We start from the raw sequence: 23830 nt of genomic DNA on the forward strand, positions 1-23830 counted from the left end.
CTCAATCCACTTGGTGTGATAATCTACCATAACTATTAGGTATTTGAGGTCCTCCCCCAAGTCTTGTAAAGGGCCTATTAAGTCTACCGCCACCTTCTTCCAAGGCTCATTGGGAACACTTACTGGTTTCATGGGTGCAACTCTTACAACCTTGGTTTTATCACTCCTCATACAATCATAACAATCTCTAACACACCTGTCAACTTCCCCATCAATTCCCGGCCACCAATAGGACTCTCTAATCTGTCTCTTTGTGCCAGCCATACCCAAATGTCCTTGATGAGCTAAATTTACCAGTGTAGGCCTGATACCACCAGGTGGTATGACCTTCAAACCTTTTCTAAGATGAATCCCATCTTCTGACATGCTGAGTTCATCCTTTATATTATAATAGCATTCAAAACTTTTTTCCACCTCTGTCTTGCGAGGCCACCCTACCTTGGTCCAAAACTTGACCTGTTGCAATACCATGTCTTCTTTGCTAGCAGACTCCCACTCTTCCTTGCTTATGGCATTATTTTCCACTTCAGCAATTACCACCCTCTGCTCATAATGCACTCCCTCAACCTCTTTCTCCTCAGCTGGTAGTCTAGATAAGCAATCCGCAACTATATTGTTTTTGCCTGCCACATGCACAATCTTAAAGTCATAGGCTAACAAGTCCACCATCCACCTTGACACTCTGGGCGAGCTTTTAGACCATTCAACACCACCCAGTAATTGAACTAAGGGCTTATGATCAGTTTTGACCAGAAATGTTTGCCCCCACAAGAAGAATTTAAAATGAGCCACAGCCCAAAACACCGCCAAAGCCTCCCTCTCAATTACTGAGTAATTGATCTCAGCTCCCCTCAGTGGTCTTGATGCAAATGCAATTATGTGTTCTACTTTATCAGAGTCATATTGTGTCAACACCGCCCCCAAACCTTGGTTGCTTGCATCCACTTCTAATATTGTCTTCCTTCCCACCACAAATCCTCCTAGAGAGGGAGCTCCAATGATACTCTCCTTGATTCTCTCAAAAGCTGCCTGACAGTCACTTGACCATTCAAATTTTACATTCTTCTTAAGTAAATCTCTCAACGGTGTGGAAATGGTGGCAAAGTTGTTAACAAACTTATGATAGTATTCTGCTAATCCCATAAACGACCTTAGCTGATCTTTGTCACAAGGTTGGGGCGCCTTACTTATACTATCTACCAGCGATTTCTTAGGAGAAATACCATCTTTTGATATTCTATGACCCAGGTAGTCTACTTCCTGAACAGCAATTCTACATTTACTCCTCTATACAGTTAGACCAGCTCTCTTGAGTCTATTCAACACAGCTCTGAGATGATCATCATGTTCTGCCTCCGTGTCAGCAAACACCAGAATATCATCCTGGAATACTGTCACACTTTTTAAACCCCTAAGAACCTCTTCCATAATCCTTTGAAACACAGACGCCGCAGAAGCTAATCCAAATGGCATTCTTTTGAATTGGAAAATGCCATCTGGTGTGATGAATGCCGTAAGATGCTGCGAACTCTCTGATAGCGGAACTTGATGATACGCTGCTGATAGGTCTATAATGGAAAAAAAACTTTGGTTCACCTAAAGTGGACAATGTCTCAGGAATGTTAGGAAGGGGATGCTTCTCAACTACAATGTTTTGGTTGAGACTGCGCAGGTCGACACACAGCCTTAAATTTCCATTCGACTTGGCCACCAACACAATTGGTGATAACCACTCCGTGGCAACTACTGGTTCTATCACACCTTTTCTCATCAAGTCCTTGAGTTCTCCAGTTAATTGACTCTTCATTCTCAATGGAACTTGCCTCACCTTGTGTTGAATAGGTTGTGCCCCTTTTTTGAGTTTGATGTGGTGTTCAAAGTTTTTTAGTTTCCCAAGTTCCTCCGAAAATACTTCAGGAAAATTCCTTGACCAAATGTCTCCTACTTCCGCTATGGATATGGGATTTGATGCACTAGCTTGAATCCTCACACCAAGATTCTTTTGCTCCTCCCATCCTAATAAGGACGAACCTCTTCTGGACACAATTATGTTGGCTTGACAAACTTTTCCTTTGTAGGCGATCTTGGCTGGAAACTCCCCCATGATGTCAATGGCAGATTCTGCATATCCACATGCTTTGACATTCGTGGATCTAATCAATTTTTCTTCTTTCTGTAATACGTTTACTAGAGTGTCTCTAGATACTATTGTCCAAGGAGAACATGTGTCAACCTTCATCTCTACGTCACATCCATCCACACGGAATATATCACTTGGACCATTTCCATCACCTTGAATGGTGGAAATCTCAAAAACAAACTTTGTGTTTGGTTCCTGATTAGCCGAGATCTCATGAATATTATAATTTCTCTTGACTTCCTCTTCATGGTTAGATCTTGCGTCCGCCGTTGATTCTATCAGGTTTACTGAGCCAGCTTTGCAGAGATTGGCGAAATGTCCTTTTCCTTTACACCTGAAACATTCCGCATATCTAGCCGGACATGATGGAAAGTTTGCACTATGTCTAAAATTTCCACATCTAAAACAGGAACCCTTCGCACTCCAGTTCCCTCTTCTTGGTGTCAGGGAGTTACTTCTCTTCTTCTGGTCAACTGAGCAAACTGACATGGCCGTGGTAATTTGTTTATCATCTTTAAGTTCTTTCACGTAATGAGACGTTCGCTCTATACTTCTTGCCATATCCAGTGCCTCCTCCAACTTCATGTCCTTCGCTAGGAGCTTTTCTTGAATTTTCGGGTTATTAGTGCATCTAAGTAGTTGATCCCTTATTAAAGAATCCGCCAACTGTTCAAATTCGCACGAATAACTCAGTGACCTGAGACACGCTACATATGACTCCACTGATTCATTCTGTTCTTGCACTCTTTGGAAAAACTTGTGCCTTTCGAAGCTTATGTTTTTTCGCGGTTCAAAATGATCCCGTAACTTCTTCACTGTTTGGTCATAAATGTCAGCATCATTATCATCCAATGTTTGACTGCCAGCTAATCCATCCAGAATTCTGCGTCCCTCAACACCCAAGTTGTGTATTAATAGAGCTTTTTTTCGTGCTGGGGAAAACCTGTCACCTCCTATAGCCACTAAATAATTTTCAAAGGCGTCCTTCCATTTGTCCCATGTGAGGAAGGGCCGACCAGGCTCCTCCAAAAATGATCTGGGAGGTGGAATTGATGTGGCCATGATGGTCTTACTGCCAGATGTAAGAGACAGTCAAATGCAAGTTGTAGCCAGTCAATATTTGCTTAAAATTCCAACTTGTTGCAGGCGATCTGTTAACTGTGCTGCCGTGGCTTTAATTTCCTGTGTGAATGTATCTTGAACAGGCTCGACTATGTAATGTATTAAGCAAACTAAGGATGGCCTGTAACTCGCTTCATAGACGCAGCGCGATGAATTCTGTTCATTTGCTTTAGTTTCCTGAGACAGCCGAGCGCTGGTTGCCAGGAAACACACGTCACAATGGCCTGTTTACTTTAGGGTTAGGCCTTGCTGACGCTCCCAGCTCGTCTTTCTTGTCGACAATATCACGAATGCGTGATCATTAAACAAACAGTTTAAGAGCTGCCAGATAACGCTGCGTAATCCACTTGCCTTTGTTCTGCTGTGTGCGCTGACTTTCCCTTCCGCCTTTTATCCAAGCCTGTCACCGCCGCGAAGGGAAAAGCCCATAAAGTCCAGGATTCACAGCGCAGTTTGCAGCACACGACGCGCGCGGGGCCCATCAATCATCCTCGTCGCCAATGTTAAGATAAAGCGCCGCCACACGTAACTTTAGGTAACATGTTTATTGAGTATAAACATACGGTGGCAGGCTCTGCCACGGAGAACCAAAACCAACTGCCTTCAGAATCTTTCATCTCTAGAATCCATACTGGAATGACATGAAGTCACAATGGTGACTTGCATATATGCTTTGCCTGAACTAATGTATTAATAACTTGAACTATTTACATGCAGCATTATAAACTGGTTGCATTACTACAATGGAACAAATATGCTGTCTTCATCATTACTCTGTAATTGCTTAACCTCTTAACAGTAAGTCTCTCGTAACCAGGACTAATGTCTGTCAGAGGGACTCCCAGGACCCCCATTGGTAATTTGCTTGTGAATAATAAGACACACAGACTGGAGGTGATAATAATGAAGCACATGATCGACCTCCAAGAAGTGTGCACATAGTTTTAGATGTAGGAAAGTACTGAGAGAGGATATGGTAAGGTTCTTGATAGTCCCTCACCTCAAACAGGCGTAACACCATCGCACCGAAGGGTTAGCACAACCTTTGTGAGGGATAGCAAGACACCTTGTACAGGAATATTTAGTTAATTGTAGGGACTTAGACTACAGGAATAACTTGATAAATGAACTGGTTCTGTCTATATGGTGATACAGTTTATTAATATACACCATTGAACTAACACATTATGCATATGGATGGGCAAAGTAATTGAAATTGACTGTAGTACTGATTTTTGTTAATCAAGACTTAACATTACAACCTGTCAATGGTGTGGTCCAGGTCCGCTTCACTGGTCCTCCCCCCCAAATTAAAATAGTGGCGATAGTATTCAACCAAATGGAAAATACACTGGGAAAATTGCAGATCCCTTTGGTTTCCTTGAAATGTGTGATTCTGGTCCATATTCCACTTATACCACACTGTTCCCATTTCATCACGGCCATGCATCACTTTAACAAGGTCTCCTGTGCATCTCAGGGCAGAGACTCACGGGACAGGGTGCCTTTACAAGCCAGTGAAAGAAGAACCTGGTGCCTGTTTGGGGAGGATCACCTGATCACACACTTTGGATCCCTGTTGCATGGCAGAGGAACGTCACAGCCTCATCACTGGACACTCTGGTCAACCAAGAGCGCCTTAGTGGGGTGAAGGGGGATAGATCAGGGGCAACACGTTCGTCTTGGAAGCAGGACAACGCAGCATAACACAGGTTTGAATCCCAATCCTGAGTTTAGAAACCAATCTCTGGTAATAAGCGCGTTATAAAAGAACAATTATACAAAGATCATTGACTTACGGGCCTCAAGTTGAACGGCTAATTACATGTACATGCTAATTAGCTTCCCCTGTTTACAGTTGATGGCACTTAGGCCAGGGACTTGAACCCATGTAACCAGCAACCCGACCACAGGTCTCCCTATTTAATTGTGCTTTTCGTCATCTTGTCTTCTATGTAACTAGCGCCTAGATGCCTACTGATCCGGAGCGCTCTAAAAATGTTAAATAAATAAATATAATTAAGCTCTCTCTAGGGAGACCCAAAACCCTGAAAATGAAACCCTGCTCTTTATCCAAGGAATTTTCAATCATCACCCACTGATAATACCATTTGTTCTGATACTGTTGCACTTCAACCAACAGAATCCGTAGATATGCAACAAGACGCTCCTGGAGTCCAATGTTTGAACAATTTTGCACGTTTACGGATGCTCTAGAATCCCGCCATTGATAGAAATGTCCACATTTGCAGTTTCCCACAACAGCCTTTCCTGTGTATGCAACAAAGTTACCAATTCATTGTTCCCCAGCAGAGCATTAAGTATGTCCTCCATCTGTTTCCCCCTCCTTGTCTTGTCATTACAGGCGCGTTATAAATGCCATATCATATCATATATAGCATATCGTATGACTTTTCATCCAATTTTTCTTAAAAAATTGTGCTAAAAAATGCATAATTTCAGCACTATGCTCGGTCGCTCGTGCTAATTTGAGGAAAAATGTAGGACCCTCCACTGAAGACATTCACCACCCCCTGGATGGCTCACACATGAATAGTTTCGAATCTTGGTGCCCCTCCACGAGCTATCCTGCCCCCAGCACCAAATGCTGCCTCTGCTGACCAACAGCACATCCCCATCATACCACTAAAACACTCCTTGTGCCCCATGACTGGACTCCACCCTCAGCCGTTAAAGTCAAAAACATAGTATGTCTCGCGGCTTTCAAAACGGCCCTCCTGCCGAGGGAATGGGCGCCAGAAGCCTGCAGGGGAATCCTCTCTCTGCCTAACAGCTCCCACTCCCCTGCTGCTTTGAACTCTTAAATATAACGGCACTCAATGTAAACTATACTATGTGTGTCTAAGTGCATCATTTATGTTGTTAGATTGCGGGGTACCCAATCGGTGTTCGCATGTGTATGTGCCTCCGGATTGTAAACCTCCACTGTGACACTTTTGTAAAGTACTGTGTAAGTGGTTGCTTAGCTCACTGCTATTTGAGATCGAAGCGCTTGCCGTCTTAATACAGATTCACAAATCTAGTACGACCCTTCCCATGGCATCTTTAGTTTTAAGTGGCGTCGAGTACTCCTTTTAAAGTGACTGAGTGCACACTATTTCTTATATGGCAAGATATTTTAAGACACGTTTTGACAAGACGCACTTATGATGGATGGCAAAACTATTCTCACACTTAAGGCTCCAGTGAGTCTGACACGGTTAAAAATCATTTAGAAAAAAAAATCTACACGCACAGTAACATCAGCTGGTGAGAGAGAGCACTAACTGGCAGGCGAGGCCTCCCCATAAGTAAGAACTGATGCGCGTTATTTTGTTAATGTCATGGGACAGACCAGCCAGAATCTGAAGATCCTTGTTACTTTTTAAATTGAATTATTTTCACGGAAAGGAACATCGCACCATAATCTGAAGCTCATGATGCAGCAATTGTCCACGCAAGTAAGAATGAAGCCATGAAACAGGGGCCTCCTGACTTTATAATAAATAAACTGTTTATTAAATTATGAGGCACATGATGCATCGGGCACAAACCCGCACGAGACGGTTGGGAATCCGTGTTTCCCCTTCTGGATGCTTCTTGTAAAGGACTAAAGTCAATTGACTCACATTTTTACCTTCGTAGGCGCCGTTTTGGGGCCAAAGTTAATGTATTATTTCTATTGTCTCCTCACATGAGGTCGTGAAATGCAAACAAGAGGCGGCAGGATAAGAAGTGGCTGATGCTTCTGCAAACCATTGTCAGGAACTTCAAAGGGAAAATCAAGTCACTTAGAATGAAAGAATTCCGGCCTTCCCATTTAAGTGAAGTGCTTCACTTTTGCAACAAACCGTGGCATTTTTCTAACCTACATCTCTACAAAATAGCATGGTCGGATAAGGCATAAAATTGGCTCTGGCTTCAATGGAAAAAGTGGTCCATAGTCGCATTTGACAATTCATTATTTTTGTAACAACATTTTTCAATAGCACCCAAAAAGGAAGTTTGTTGGTAAAATGTGTTGTTGTGAAGTGTATATTTTTAAAGAATGTGTTGCCATTATTATTATTGTCCAGGGTACTTCTGAGTGGGGTTCTAGCTTCAGGAAGCAATAAAGCACTTTAAAAATCATAGAGGTAAGGACAATGCGAGAGAAGCCGAGATATAAGGGAGCGGGAACTAATAACGGGGGAGGGTGGGCAATTTGGCAGCAAGGAATCTACAAGCAACCAGGGCATGAAAAGGAGGGATTATGGGGGGTGGCACATCAGGCATTCTCGTGTCGGGTTGGGAGTTGTCTCTTCTGGCCTCCTTGCCTGTGTCTCGTTCCTCTTCCCACCCTCTAGCCCTGCCTAGGGCAAACCTGGCCTGCGCTGTCTATACACTACCCTGCTCCTTCTCCTCAATCTTGGCCTCACTGTGTTACCTCCTCCTTTCACCTCCAGATATTACCGCACCTTTCACATCGACTGCACCTCCTTCACCTCCTGCTCTCCCGACCTCCTCTGTATTACCTTCATCTTCTGATATTACGTCCTTCTCTGTACCACCTTCTCCTCCTGATATTAATACTTAATCTTTCTCTGCTTCGCTTACACATCTTGATGCCACCACCTCCTCCCCCTCTAGCCAACAGTACCTCAAACTCCTGATCACCACAACGCTGTCTTCTCTCACACACTTGCTGACTGGTCTCCCTGGCTTTTATAGTGCTCTCCCTGGGCTGGACTCTTAGTGACTGAATCTGATTTTGGGCAGGGTTGGGATTGGGCCTAGTGGGCTGGACTAAGCCTTCTTTTGGGTTGCCTGCCATCCCGAATCCCAGTCCCTCCGTCTGTAACCGTCCTTATTGTTCCCGGAACACGGTTCAAATCGCCTAGTGTCTCTGTGTGATGAAGTCTCTTGGGAAGCTAAAGCCTAGTGAATGCACAGAAATTGCTGCGTGTGGGATGATTTTACAACACAAGGACAAAGCAACGATCTTACCAGGCCTTGTGTCATTCAATTTGCGCAAGCACAGGGGAAGGGGAGAAGTGTAAAAAAGGGGGGGGGGGTAGGAGAAGAGCAGGTAATCAAAAGTGCAGCCAGCAGGTGGCTAAGTGCAGGTAATCAGGAAGTGCAGCCAGAGGGTGGCTCATAAGTGCAGAGAGACGGGGTTGTAGGGTTACAGATACAGACCATAAGTGCTGGGGGAGCCAAGAGGCAGTGCAAGGTGCAACTGGACAGGCAGGGACCTGGGTCCAAGTTCAGAGGGTGGCCAGCTGAATAATGCGTGGAACAGACAGGTCATCAGCAGGGGAGAGGAAGAGAGAAAGCGGAAGGTCTTGAGTTGCTTCCTGAACCAGAGATGGTTCTGCTCAAGTTTGAGAGAGGCAGGCAAGCCTCAGCTGAAAAAAGAGATCTGTCCCCAACTCTCTGCTTGGCAAAGCGACTGACCCTCAGAGAGTTAGATGTGGATGAGCAGAGAGCTCGAGATGGGAGTTACGTAGGAAGAGAGAGTTGGAGGTAGTGTGGTCCCAGGCCCCAGACAGCCTTGTGGACAATGCAGAGGGTCTCGAACTTGATCCTTGCTGCCACTGGAAGCCAATGAAGAGATTTCAGAGCTGGAGAGATACGATCCCTGGGCTTAAGGCCAAGGACAAGTCTTGCAGTCCTGTTCTGGATTCGTTGTAGAGGACGGAGAGTTGAGGCAGGAAGATTTAGAAAGAGGCTGTTGCAGTAGTCCAGCCTTGAGAGGACCAGAGCTCTGGAGACAGTGAGCTTCTGGGGGAAAGTGAGGAAAGGAAGAATACCTCAGAGGAGGTGCAGGTGATAGTTTGACTTTTTAGAGACATCAGAGATGTGAGGAGAGAAGGAGAGGGTGGAGGCGAAGATGACCCCATGGTTCTTAGCCTCATAGGTAGGAAGAGGACCCAGAGTGGGCAGCCAGAGAGCGAGAGGAAAGGAGGGAGCTGGTGTTCCGATGAGGAGGATCTCAGTCTTACTGGCATTAAGACAGATCATTGGCGGCACACCAATCCTGAATAGCAGACGGTTAGGAATGAGAGGAGTAGAGGCGACCAAGTGGGGCATGAAAGAGAGCTGGGTGTCATCCACATAACACTGAAAGTTGGAGCAGAGAGCAGCGATGCAGTGGCAAGAGGTGCCAGGTATTGGTTGAACAGCCAGGGAGAGAGGTTGGGGAACACCACAGGAAGAAAGAGGTGGAAGAGAGAAAGGACCTCAGTTGGAGCTGAGAGGGTCGGTCAGTGAGAAAAGAGGTCAGCCAGGCCAGCTATACCCAGGTTATCACTGAGGCATTTGTGCAGGCGTGTCGAAAGCAGAAGAAAGATCAAGGAGAATGAGGACAGAAGGAAGGTTGGAAAGCAGGTCTTCACTGATGTTCAGGAGAGCAGTTTCCATGCTTCTGGCCGCTCTGAAGCCAGACTGATGGTCATGGAGACAACCAACATATTCCGTAAGAAGGTTAAACTGGGAGATTGCCAGCTTTTCCAAGAGTTTACCCAGGAAAGGAGTGATAGAGATTGTGCGATAGTTAGCCGGAGAGGATGGATCGGCAGAGGGCTTACAATTCAGAAACAAAAATATCCAGCACATTTCATGATTCATGGGTAGTCATGCCTGGTGAATATTTTGAGTAGGGGGCCTAAATGTTTCCTCAAATTAACATGAGCGGCCGAGCGTTGCGAGGGAGCACAGAATAATTAAGTGGGGGCGTGGTTTTAAAATAATGTGCTGAAATCATGCATTTCGCATACAATTTTTTACGCACAAAAAAAGAAGCTGTAAAATTACAGGAAATGCCATGCCACCAACAGTAAACTACATATGAGCACTTAATGTTTTCATGAGGCTGCTGCCACAGCCCATCTATGCCAGTAAGACTCACTTTAGATCACATGCATAAAGCACTTCATGTATATGATTTAAAGGGGCCACTACTGGCATAAATGGAACAACCTATCTATGCCAGTAATGGACACTTTAAAATCAAATGCATGAAGCTGGTGCCAGAAGCAGTGGCAGCTGGTGAATTTTTTAATTGGAGGGACATACATTTTACCCAGAAATATGCCAAAGCAACAGAGCGTAGCGAGGAAGCCTGAACCAACCAAGGGTAGATCGGGGTGGAACAGGGGGGGCTTTATGGTGCCTTTGCCCACAGCATATGCCAGTATAAAAACAGGTTCACACTGTTTGTGCCGATACATTTCCATGATGGATGCACCAATATATCTCAGAATTCCTACATAATAACATACATAATGCTAGATACGATACTATAAGAAAGCATGGCCACACTGGCTCTGCCAATATATGGCAGGATCCCCACAAATGAACATATTTCTGTTGGCTTTGCCTTTAAAAATGTCATGACACAAAAAGAAAAGATTTCCAAACTGGCTGCACATTGTTGTCCAGTCTAGACACGTACTAACACTTACATTTTCTTTATCCTTGATGCCCAGAATAAAATGCCATGCCGCAGTAAGAAATGGCTTGACTGGCTGCCCCAAAATGACAGTCTAGCCATGTAATAACACATCATTTCTTTTATTAACTGCTTGTGGACAAAAGAAAGGATGATGATTTTTTACTGGGCATCTATGAAAGATGCCAAGTAAAAAGTGTGTTGTTGCCACGCCCCCACTTGCTCACTGGCACATCAAAAACACACAACACATTCACTCATTCATTCATTCCATTCACACACAGCAGTCACATGTTCACCCATATATCATATACTCAGTGATCCACACGCAGCCTGGGTCAATCCTCACGCAATTCTGCTGCAGCCTCCAGAAAGTCCTCGGGCTCCCGCGCAGCATAAATAAGAAACCAAGCGCTTCCTGCTTCCTGCACATGCAGGCAGGAGCCGGATCACTACTGATGCAGCGCCCCAACACATTTGTATGTGCGGGGAGGCATTGCAGCCCCCCTCGCACATGCAAACGTGCAGAACCCCAGCCAGGATCCCCAATGGCCGTGCAAGGCTGGGGAGGCAAACACCCCTGGCCTTGCATGGCCCATTGGACATGCACCACTGTGGTAGAAACTGTCAAAGGGAAACCACATTTCCCCTTGACCATTCAAGCCAGCCAAGGACCGTGCCTAATATGCAATAGTGAACTGGATGATCTCTCAAACAGCCCTTTAAGATGAGTAGCAGTACCCTCGAGATAGATGGGGATGCAGATTCATACTCATGCATCAAATAACTATGACAACTCAATAGTTTGGCAAAGGGAATCTGTTTAATAACAAGTTCATAAAACGGGGAGCACATCGAACATCAGCAACCGGTCGATCTTCTCGCTCTCTTACTTTTAGAAAAAACACAGTATTTATAGCAATAATTCATCATTGCAGACATCATTCTACGTGGCATTTCATAAAAACCTAACATGCAACGTGATTGGTTATAGGAAGGTAACTTAACATAGGTACTATATCTGTATGTGGTAATGGGGAGAGGGGATTGGATAATCAGTGTCAGGTGGCGCAACTAAGCGCTCCCTTCAAAATGGCCACTATGAACGTCACTAAAAGTACAATGTCCCATTGGCTCTACTCACTATAGGACCCTAGATTACATGGTCCACTATGATTGGGTTGGCATCAACCCCACTCATACTTTTCCATCTACGTCTAGCAGCATGCAGAAAGAACATCCAGGTGCAGAGGAGCTTGCCTTCACCTCAGCTCCCCACCACTTATGTTACAAGCAATCATCACTTCAGTAGCCATGTCTCAATTACTGCTTTGTATGTTGGCCTTGAGTCTGCTCTGTGGTCTTGAGAACTTTTAAAGGAGTATGGGCATGGCGGAGAGCCATGCGTAGGTGTGAAAGTCTCACTCTTCCAGCCTGCCGGGTCACGTGACTGGACACCGTGAAATTGTCTTTTTCTATGTCTCTTTTGTATATTTGATTTCATTCTACCAGTCCTCCGCCATCTGTGGCTTATCTTGACCTTTCTGAACATGATCTCGTGTTCTTTTCTACTTAATTGTATCCAATGTTGGCCTTTACCAGCCAGATAAGATCTCAGCATCTTGGCATGATCATCCTCAGCTGGGTTTCGTTCTGCCTCGATTCTCGATTTTCTTTCTGCGACACACTCCTTTTGAGACCTTTAGTAACCTTTTGTTCAATTCTGCTCATGTGCGTAGTGGGATTATACTTATACCTAAAGTGCTTTTCATGTATATACTTGTACATGTTGGCGCTTGCCGCAATCTATTTACTATTAAGCATAAGCAAGCTTCACACTTTCTTTGCTTCTTGCGGTTACTTGCATCTGTACACGTTTAAGATGACTGAATATCTTCATCATGTATGTGGCATGAGTTTCTTCATTTTAACATCAACTTCTCATCGCAGGCTCAAAAATGTCATTCATCCATGGTCTCTCGTCTCTTGTTAGCATTCTTAGGTCATTATATATTCTATATGTGCGTCAGTACGATATCTTATGACGTCAACATTCATCTTCCTTCATTATCTTCTTGCCATCTTCGGATACTCCATTCTGACAACCGTCATTTTCTCTCGACTGTAAATATAGCTTTCTCAATGGATACCTTACTGTCCATGTTTTCTTAGGTGTCGGTACTTCAATAGGTGCTGTTATTCTGATAGGTACTGGGCAGAGCCCAGGTGCTGCTCTCTGCTGGTTTATCTATTCATCATACGTCACATATTTTGGTGTGAAAGTACCGGGCACTACAAGAGGGGCAACTGGAGTGGGGGCGATACTTGACACTTCCTCTTCACTAGGCATACATTCAAAAACACCAGAAGAACTTGAATCCCTGTGACTCTCCGGCGCTGCGTGGTCAGCAATGCCAACGCTGTTGCATTGGCAACCCTGTGAGTGGCCCAACGCCGCTTGCAGCACTCCATTCACAGGGTTTATTTTATTTGTTAAATAGCAGCAGGGATAGGGGTTATCAATCAATTACTGAGCCGAAGAAAATTTTGAACACAAAAATACCGAATTTCGAAAAGCACATTTTCATGCAATTATATGTGGAGGGGGGTATAGGGTAAAAGAAAATATAAGGGGAGTATGGGGGGTTTGCAGGGGGTCTCCCCCCACACTCATAATTGTGGGGAAATGTGCAGGAAAAAATAAACATTCTGTATTTTCATATTCAACATTTTTTATCTCAGCGATCACATAGATCCAGGCTAGAGTTCAGCGAGCTCTAGCCCTCCTGATATTTACAAAAAAACAAAATCCCTGTGAGTGGCGCACTACTCGCAGGTTCTTGGAGGCTACGGTGCACACCAGGCACCAGGGAGGATCCAGGAGGGGGGACCCATGCCCCCAGGCTATGCCACGGTCGGTCAGGGTGGGAGGCTGGAAGGTCACTTGTTTGGTAGTTAGTATTGGCTTTGGGCGAGGCAATTTCATGGAGTACTGCCACAGGTGCCATTCATCTATATGGTCCACCAGTGAAAAATACATGGCATTAAGTAAGACAATTTCAGAATGGTAAGCATGTTGCATATTTTTTTAGTTTGCAACTGGTCATTAACATACAATCGCATGCAGAATAACATGCCAAATTGGCAGGACATAATAAACAGTCCCTTAAGGTCACCATAGGCTGGGTTGCGATATCGTGCTGGCTGCCTTTGTCAGTTGCTAGTGTATGTTGTGTGCCGGGTTGTACTGCACCATTATCCCATGTAACGCTCAGTAGAACTACTGTTTTAATACTTGTGGGGTGTCAGCAAGTAGTAAGATGGAAGGTCACAGCTAATTTATAACACAAATGACAGGTCCCAAGTTCACACCCTAGCATACCAGGATCTGACCGTTTGATCTAGCCTAATATCTCATAATGTAGCCCAACAATGGGTAACAAGGTCTAAAAATGCATAACAGTGCTCAATGGGATCCTCTCCCAGCACATGTCCCTCTTGCCTCTATAGGCCACTCACACTCTCAGATAGTGCCAGTCTCCTTTTTATCCTCTCTCTTGCTCACTCACAAAGGTACATTGTACACACCTTGCAGCAAGGATCAGGGGATGGGTTATCAGTGACTCGGGGGTGGGTGCCCGGGAACTCAGCCGAAGTGCAGGCCTAGGGCATCGGGGAGGCAGGAACATTTTTTTTGAGAGAAAGGGCCTCCTACGAAATAAACACAAGTCTCCTTCTTGGTATGCTGGAGGGCAACTTGACACCATTCTCAGACGTCATTCTACCTTGCCCAGGTGGGAAACATACAAATACTGCGACTTTAAAATGTCGCCTATATCAAATACGGCACCTTTGCGCTGTACTTATATCCCGACCGCCATTGCTTTGACTAATGGAAGCAGGGGTTCTCCCTGTAGTCAGAGTAATGGGGGTCGGGAGTTGCAAGGGGGGGTCCCCCCACGTCCATTACATGGTAGCAGGAGACGATAGATATAAACGTCAATAATAAAAAAAGGACCATGCAGCGCCAATTCAGACCCATGTTAGTGGGAAAGAACTGAAACTGCAGGGATACAGTTGAGACGGCAGCACACTACTGTGTGTGCTGCCGAAAAGGTAAGTGGGTAGGGGGATTCGGGGCACCGTGATGTATGTGATCACTGCGCCGCGCCATAATGGAAGTCTGCATTGATCCCACAGGTGCAGAGGCCTCCTTAGACTTTTGCCAATCAGCAAAACACTGTCAGGCAAAGAACTGCGTTTGTCAGTCATTCATCAGGCATTTGGGCCAATGGTCTGTATCTCTGGTTATTTGCATCAGAAAAGCTATCCCCAACCAGCCTTAGCCCTCTTCTCACAGAGCATGCGCAGCCACAGGCCACAAAGGCCCACCTCACACAGGGTGTTGCGGAAGCTTTATACCCTATTCCAGATGCTGCTGAATCCATGCAGGAAGCGGTTCATGGAGAGAGTAGGGGATAGGAGAAGAGTCAATGAGACGTGGTGTAGAAAGGATGATAGGCGGATATAGATTCCTCAAGATGTCATGTCCCATGAAGCAGGGGGACCTTAGCCTACAGGTCGCACCACAGCATGCAACGGTCCAAGCAAAACAGGCTGACCGTGGAAGCAAACAGGTGGGCAGGCAGGCAATTTCATTATTGAGCAGTTTTATTTACGATTGAATCATTTTGCTGAGTATCCGTTAGAGATTTTTGAAATCACTATATTCCCATTACAGCTACATAATTGATCTTATTGTTCTATAGGTTTTTAATAATACTAGGGCCCAATCTTATTAGGGACGGAATTTGCACGGTTTGCATTTTTAAACTGAATATGTGATTAATTGTATTTTATTAATGAGGAAATTGGATGGTTTATACTTCTTAAACTGGAATATAAATCTATTTATTCTTATATATTTTATATAAATGTAATATTTTTATTAATTTGTTATTCCTATTTGTATGTGCTTAAGGTATAACCAAATGCACAATAAAGTAAAAAAATATATATATGTATATATCTTACATATTGCCATATGTACCAGTAGTGCCTGCATGGTCTGTGGCCTCATGGAAGATGGAACAGTTGCTGCACGTGTGGTTTAGTGAGGGGTCAATTGTGATAACATCTAAATGTCATAAGAGACAGAACGATTCTAGACAGCAATGTTAATGCCAGAACAGAGAAAACACTGGTCTTTTTTCTTTGCTAAAATCACCTGGGGTATATGATGTTCTGTTTCCTCAAGCAGCTACCTTGGCATTTATTTGGCCTTATATTAACAGAGACCTCCGTTGTTGACTAAGTCATTGCTACACGTGGCAGAAAAGAACAATGAGGGACACCAACACTTGAGAGAATGAGTGAAAACCAATGTGGCATTTAGTACCATCATGTGTTTCTGAGTACTGGATGGAAAGTAAATCCACAAAGGAAGGGTCCAAGGGATTTAAAATGGCTTCTGCTGCAGGTTCTCTCTGGGAATGCACATTCTTAGCTAAACTCACGGTGAAAGACTTCACACTTACTTAGTTGGGCATGTGTTTTTACAACCTTCTCAAGCCATCAAGCACTTAAGTTTGCAGCATTAAAACTTTGTGATAACGGACCATTGCTTTTAAAATAGGTCTGTGCCCCCTCAGCACCAGAGCAGCAGACCACGAAGATGAAGAAACACAAATGCTCAGTTTTCTCTTCCATAGAGACCACACATGCACCCCTACACACCTCCTTATGTATACAGAGATGTATAATGCTCTATTCGTATTGCTGGAGTTCCATCTCATAGCAGTGATAAGCATAGCTGTAGTGGTATGTTGGAGAGAAGATTATTTAAAGAATGGCTAATTTATGTTGTTTGTGCATTTTCTCCTAACCTGGGTTTGCTTCTTATGTTTTTGTATTCCATCCCCAGAAAGGACATAAGCACAAGAAGATTGGAGTGGACAACCTTGCCATGGATCCTTAAGCGCCACTCGCAGCGCCAGCCCAAGGAGCCCAACCGAGCCAGACCTTCATGGAATCAACTGAAGCAAATTTTCTCTCCCCGTCTCAGTCTCTTTTATGCTCTCTAACTCTCCATTTCACTCAGTCATACATTGAGTAGGTTGAGATCACGTGCCATTATCACGAGTCATTCGTACCTCAATGGTAGGCCTCCACGCACTGTTTAGCACCTGTCAGGCTTGGGCACAATCTGGGCTACTTAGATGACCAGGAAATGGTCATGTCTTGTTCGAGAAACAAGCGGTTTATTCTTAAAACAGTCAGACGTGGCCCCTTGCCTGCTTGTGAAAGCATTCCCTCTGTTTGCGCCCTTTGCAGCTCCTAAGCACAATCAGCACTTTACCAGGGGTGACGACTTGATGGTAAATTCATTCTTGCAGGTCATATGTTTTGCTTAAAAGAGAATGTCGTCATTTTTATATTTCACCTGGGTAGATAACCCACGCCGCAGTGCCATACGCTGATGTGTTGCTGTTCCTCTACAGGAAATGATTGCAGCCTGCTGTGCTATGTTTTATTCACTCTCGACTGTGACAGCCAGAGGCACAATTCCAGTGTCAGTGTAGATATCCAGAAGGGTGTACATGACGTCTTACATTGATTTTGCCTGTTGCTCCCCAGTGCAATGGGCCAGCACAATGAATAGAGGAAGAGTTAGAAAAAATAACCAAAAATGATGTGAACAAATTAAGTTGGTGTGCCCTTACAATAGAAAGTGTATTCCATAATTAAATGATCTGCACAACCAAACCCAATTCTATTAGCGCTCTCCCTACGTAGCCACTTAAATCACCTCTCCTCTTCCACTACACGAGGCACCGCCAGAGGATACCGAGTTCCTCTGTTGCTTGAACGGTTTGGAATTTGCGAGGAAAAGCTCTGAACTGCATGAAACGCAACCCATTAGAATATTTTTTCAAAAATCGCAGACAGGCCAAAACTTTTTGTTGTGTAAAATTAGTAGTCTTAAAACTAGTTGCTCTAGTTTATTTTATTGTTCTAACCAGTCGTGTGATCAATTGTTTTTACGATGAACTCCTGTCGGGTTTAAAGGACAGAAGAGTACAAAAGTTCTAATCTCAAGAAGAACAATTCCAAACTCTTCCCAAAACAATGATCCCTGACTCGGGTAACTATAGCAGAAAGAACAATGAAAACTTACGTTTTCGGAAAATCACACAGTGAACTTTTAAAATTTACAGATTTGAATGTTGGGGTCATAAAAAACTTCAAAGGCAAATTGGCCTAGAGATAAAAAAGAAAGTTTGCCGACACTATCGTCTCAGAAGGGCTGGAATGGTCGGCTCATCATAAAGAGCGACCTTGAATTCAGAATAAGGTGATGTGAAGCAGATAACCCCTAAATGGTACTTATCTTACTGTCAATAGAAAAATAACACAGCCTCTTTGGTACACTGGCAGGCGTCTGCTTGGTTTGCAAATTTGCTCAAATACAGATATTTTACATTATAAACGACCCATAATAGCATATCACGAGAATACAATCTTTATGTGTAATGTCAGACAAAAAAGTATCAAATGTATACTCGTCTACAGAGGCGTTAAGACAAGAGGCAATTTTTGTGAATAATTCATGTAACCCAGCAGGAGTACCCAGTCACCAATATCGATAGGGTTTTACCCCTTTTAGCCTAAGCTATTGTTTCTTATAAATCGCTTTTAGTATGCAGTTATAAAAATGTAAATAAACACATTAATGCAAAAATATTTTGTCGTGTGCTGAAATGCTTGTATTGATTGATGGAACAAATTTATCATGCTATATGAAAGACGTCACACACGCGGAAGTGTTCGAAGCCTCGTCACCACTGTTTTCTCGAAGTCTGGTACACACACCTTGCACATTTAACACTTCGCCAGTTAACTTGTGTACTTAAGAAACAGCCACTCATCCATAGGGCGGCTGATGACATCATAAGATTCCACACAAGGTTTTATTTACATGTTGACAATAGCACAATTAAAAAAATGTTTAAAAAACATTTTTGTTTGACGGAGGTGTAGATTGATTCTAGACATTTGATTGGTGTGCTCTCTTTCTGTTTTATGTTGTTCTATCTTGTGTGTACCCTGAGGCCTTTGTGTGAGTAGCGCAATATAAAAGATCTATAAATAGATAGACAATACATGTGCTTGTGAAGGGTAGACGGTGCAACAGCTCATTGATATGGCTAAGATTCTACAGTTCTGTTAAAAGATAAACACCCAAAAAGGAATGAAAATAGTGATTCCTGTATTGAAAATGCTGTACCTTTTACACATTAGAAGCTTAGGGACAATCTCATATTTCGTGGACGAGCTAAAACATACCACATGGGCAGATCTGGGGTCTTGGAGAGTGGCTGTCCAATTAATAGATGGATGTCAGAGCTGATATTGTAGCTTTAGAGGGGTCGGAGTCTAAGGGCTAGGGTAATTGGAAGAGGAGAGTGATATTTTGAGACCAGAGACTGATATTGACCAACAGGTTACTATCACTCTACAGCAAGTATGGAATAATAATAGGCAAAGTATGGTAAACACATTTTTCAAATAACGATCATTGCGTTTATATGCCAAACGTTTCAGTTGATGCTTTGTGAATAGCTTTCATCAGGATATCCAGTGGTATCTCCCTCTCCATTTCCTTCACAGGGTGCTTCTGGTTAACATCACCCTCCTCAGTGGAAGTTCCCCATTGCCCCTTTCCCATCAGAGCTCCAACTCTTTGCCTTCTCTAGACCTGTCCCATGACCAGCAAGTTCCTATTTCTAGCTTCTCTAGACATTTACCACAACTGTTTCAGCTTTTATGGGCAGCTCCTGTTCTTGTAAACCATTGTTTTCAGACATATTGCTATAGCCATTACCTACCTCCACGTAGTCATTTTACGACTGGAGCAACTTCCCTACAACATAAACATAGTATCGCTTTTGTTGTTATGAAGACCGTGGTTATAATTAGTTTCCCTTGTCTTGCACACTTCATCTCCCTTCATATATCTAATACATTGGGGTTTGGGTCAGGATTAATTATGCAACCCACTACCCAGGATACGTCTCTTACAATCTTTTCCCAGTTACATTGAACTCTAGAGCATTTTCCTATGGTATAGGACTGAACTGGTAAACCATTTTACACATTGTGGATTTCAACTCTTCCCTATCGTTATGAGTGGCAGTTCAAGGCCAATCACTACAATACTGGAAGGATTTTATCATGTGACAGTTTATTCATGTGTAATTGCCATTTTCCCATGAGCGTCTGAAGTTTCAGTATGGGGATCAGCACTACCTTGAAGCAAATTGTTTGATAACAGTTCTTGTAGAGCATGCACACACCTCCACAGAGCACTCTTCATGAAGTTATGAAACAACTGTGAATCAGAAATGTGAATACACCCCCTTCCCTCATTCCCGAAAGGATCACTCTGAGATATCAGCACATGTATATGGTCGACCATTTTCAATGACGTTATTACTGTAGTCATCTTCTTTAGTACCGATTTCTTTTCTAAATGTAGCCAGTCATCTACCCGTCAGATGAGGTCAGGCATCCAACCCCGCCTTATCTTCTGTCCCACATGTTATGCGGGCAATTTTAGAAAGGTAGTCATGGCAGTCCCTTTTGTGGATCCGGTTTACAGCTGTTCCAGGGCATGCATGGAAGGCAGCAAGGCTCCAGTAGGAATGACTACCTTTCAGAAAATGCCCACATTACATGTGGGACAGAAGATAAGGCGGGGTTGGATGCCCAACCTCATCTGACGGGTAGATGACTGGCTGCGTTTAGAAAAGAAATCAGTCCTGAAGATGACTACAGTAATATCGTCATCATGTGCTGATATCTCAGAGTGATCCTTGTGATACACAGTAAAAATAACATCCTCAAATGCCAAGTGTTTAGATGACACATGTCTGGTTATGTTCCCATTTATTGGACAATTGTAATTAAGGTTTCCTTTTTGATTATGAGGAAGACCTTTCTAAAAAAAAAAAGTGACATTAGGAAAAAAAATAATATTAAACCGAATTGTCTTGCCTCTTAGTTTTAGAGAAAGGATTTTTTCCCAATCAGTATACACTTCACGGAGGGTGAATAAATCACGGCATTCTGCCATTTGCTAAATATTCCCACGTGAACTGTTCTGCTGTGCGGATAGCTATGGGACCGGATCCCTGCTATTTTTAGTAACTTTTTAATATTCACTGTAGTGCTAGGGACAGTTTCCCTCTTCCCTATTCTATTAGATAGGCGGTGCACCTACCTCTGGCCTAGGGATTGCACACCCCATAGGGATAGGGTATGCTTCTGGTTAGGGATAGCGTTTGTGAACACATTAATTGGGTAATATATTGAGAAAAGTAGTGATCTGTACCGGTCTCTGTATGTATGCGATACCTTAGTGTATATTTAACAGGAAGGTCTGTAGCCCCACACAAGGTGTACTATTTCATGAATGTTCTCCCTGTAGTGGCCGAGCACTGACATGGACCATTTAATCTGCAGGTCTCAAATCAAGCCATACTATTCCGTCACCTGCAATAGAGGCGTAAGAATGTTCATATGTTTGAATATGTACAGCAAAATACCATTGTGTTATAGGGACATGACACGTTTGCTTGTTTAGCTTGATCCCCCTTGCAGCCAACTAATCACACTGGTATTGAGCCAAACGCTCTATCACCAAGGTCACTAGAGGGGGAGCAGAGTAGGCTCCCAGCCTCATTCCTCTCTTATGATTATATTATTATTATAATAAAAATGTATAGAGCGCAAACTATGGCCCAAAAGCATCTAGGCTCTGAAAGGACTATTTTATCAGACAATATTCCATTGGTTTTAATTGCAGCCACTAGTTATGTGTTAAACAGATATACTCTTTTGAAAAATACTCTTGTCAATCCCAAACAATAGTGGCACCTCCAGCATGAATACTCATTCCATTTAGTGAAATACTTTTTTTGGTGTTGCGATTAAGTCCCATGCCCTTTTCTGGGGTCAACAAGTGGGTCATTGACCCCCCCCCCCCCAACCTACGGGACGATGGCTGTGGGGATGGTGAGGTTCCCTGGTTACCCTAAATAAGGCTGTCACTGGGCAGGAGGCAATCACATTCTGGACAAAAATGCTAGTGGCCTTTTAAGGGACCTGCAACTTTATGTGGCGCATGCACTTCCTCCCCCTTCCACGCTCGGCAAGATACAGGGCCCAATCTTATACAAATTAATGGTTACAACTCTGAAGCACTCACCAGATTCACCACAGGTCCTACTACAGACGTGGCACTGCGATGCTTCGCAGATGCCAGCGACAATGTGGGGACTCGCACAAACATGAAATCTAAGATGGTAGACCTGCTATTTGAAGCTACGGTCCATTGGTCGCATAGATCAAATGTTACGACATACAGTACACTTGAAGGGGGGAATCATTTCCAGATTGGCTGATGACACGGCTGCCACAACAAGAATATGCATGTGCAGGTCATTCCACTCTGACTGGGCCCCGGAGTGGAGTTGCTTTAGTATAAAAGTGGCGTTCCATTTATGGTAGTTGTGGGTATTTGGATGAGGTTGCAGGAGTTTGGAGTGAGCTGGCATTTAGGAACGAGGCTTGGAAGGAGTCTGCAGAAAAAGAGGTTGGAAAAAGAGAGGGTGACATCAGGAGGTTGTAGAAGGAAGACCTCATTAGTTGGTAGGAGTGAAACATCAGGAGGTGAGAGGAAGACATCGGGAGGGGGTAAGAGGAAGGAGAAGGTTGGACCCAGGAGAAAACAAAGGGCTTGAGAGTGCTAGCTAGAGAGAGCAGGTAGGAACACGGGGGCAAACCTAATCCAAGGCAAGCACTAGAAGTAGGACAGTGATCCAAAGGGATTAAGCCCATAGAGTGTGGAAGAACCAGCATCTCTCATGGACCAGAGGAGGAGTAGAGACATTGTGCAGAGGGAAGGAATGAAGACCCTATGAAATGGAGGTCATAAGGTCCTCATAAGCTCCGCTGCAGAAACTGGGGCATTCAATTCCATTTGGCTCTGAAAAACCGCAGGTGGTCATATCCCACCATCAACGGGACACAAACAAGAGAACTCTCATAAAGAACCTTAGAGACTGAATGCCGGAGATGTCTGAAAATCTTGTGAACTTTATAAGGAGAATTTTGAATGAACCTTTGGTTTTTGAACTAGAATCTTTGGACTGCAAAAGTGTGCTCTTGGAACAGAGAATGCAAGTCCTGCATTTGGATAGCTTTGAAAAGAGTAGGAACGTCTAAACCATATTGGGACTGTTAATTATTTCTGAAGGACCTTTCTGAAGGGTGTTTCTAGAAGGCAGAGGGGGCCAGCCTAAAATGACCTTATGGGAGGTGTGTTAAGGCTTCAGCTCCACCCAAAGTCAATTAAATATTTGGTGTTTATCCCAAAGATCACTAAGAATCTATATATAGATGGCTGAGGGGGCCAGACTGATTGGACTGCCACAACTCTGAACCCTCCTGCTGCCAATGTAATTCACCAACATCCTGTGTCAGTTGCACTCCCACGCCAATATTGTTAAATGGAATCTGCTGTATTGTGCTCAAGTCGTACCTTTGCTTGTGTTGTTCTGTTCTTTATGAAACATATATATATATTTCTGATGTTTGTTAATCTGCTTAGAATCACATGCTGTGCATAGGTCCGACATCCAGTGGTCACTGCGGAGTATTGCATTTTGTTTTTCGTAGTCGAAAAGGGGACGTCGACAAGGCGTGTCTGAAACACTCTCCCTATAGTGACGTGCGTTGTACCCACAATCCCTCACGCGTCGAGGTCCCTCAGATTGTTTTTTTCCGCCCAGCTTCTGGTCGCCTTCACACGGAGCTCCTCGAGAGACATTGCAACTCCTCGACCTTTGGTCGTTTTTTCTCATAATATTAATAATCCCTCCCTCGACGCAGTTGTAAGCTGTTCTCCGCCGAAAAGAATCTTCGACGGAGGGTCGAGCGGAGGAAATCCTCCGGCGCTGCCGAACACGTGGCCTGGCCTCGCAGGCCATATACAGTAGGGAGAGTGGGGTCGTGGGACATCTCTGGGTCTTTTCTGAGAATGCCTTTCCCTTTCCCCTTCCTTTCCCTTGGGG

The 23830-nt window shown here is 44.0% G+C and overlaps 1 protein-coding gene across 2 annotated transcripts in view; it reads left to right on the plus strand.

The window, feature by feature from the left end:
* SMIM22 (small integral membrane protein 22) overlaps positions 1 to 18437 on the plus strand; it is a 166432-nt gene extending 147995 nt beyond the window's left edge. For both annotated transcript variants that reach the window (XM_069646030.1, XM_069646029.1), the window contains one exon: positions 16618 to 18437. In XM_069646030.1, coding sequence (XP_069502131.1) covers positions 16618 to 16671 — 54 coding nt within the window. In that variant the 3' untranslated portion in view covers positions 16672 to 18437. The remainder of the gene's footprint in view (positions 1 to 16617) is intronic.
* Positions 18438 to 23830: the final 5393 nt, after the last annotated feature.

This window comes from Ambystoma mexicanum, chromosome 2p, assembly GCF_040938575.1.
Source record: "Ambystoma mexicanum isolate Mex_15411 chromosome 2p, UKY_AmexF1_1, whole genome shotgun sequence".
Lineage (NCBI taxonomy): Eukaryota > Metazoa > Chordata > Amphibia > Caudata > Ambystomatidae > Ambystoma > Ambystoma mexicanum.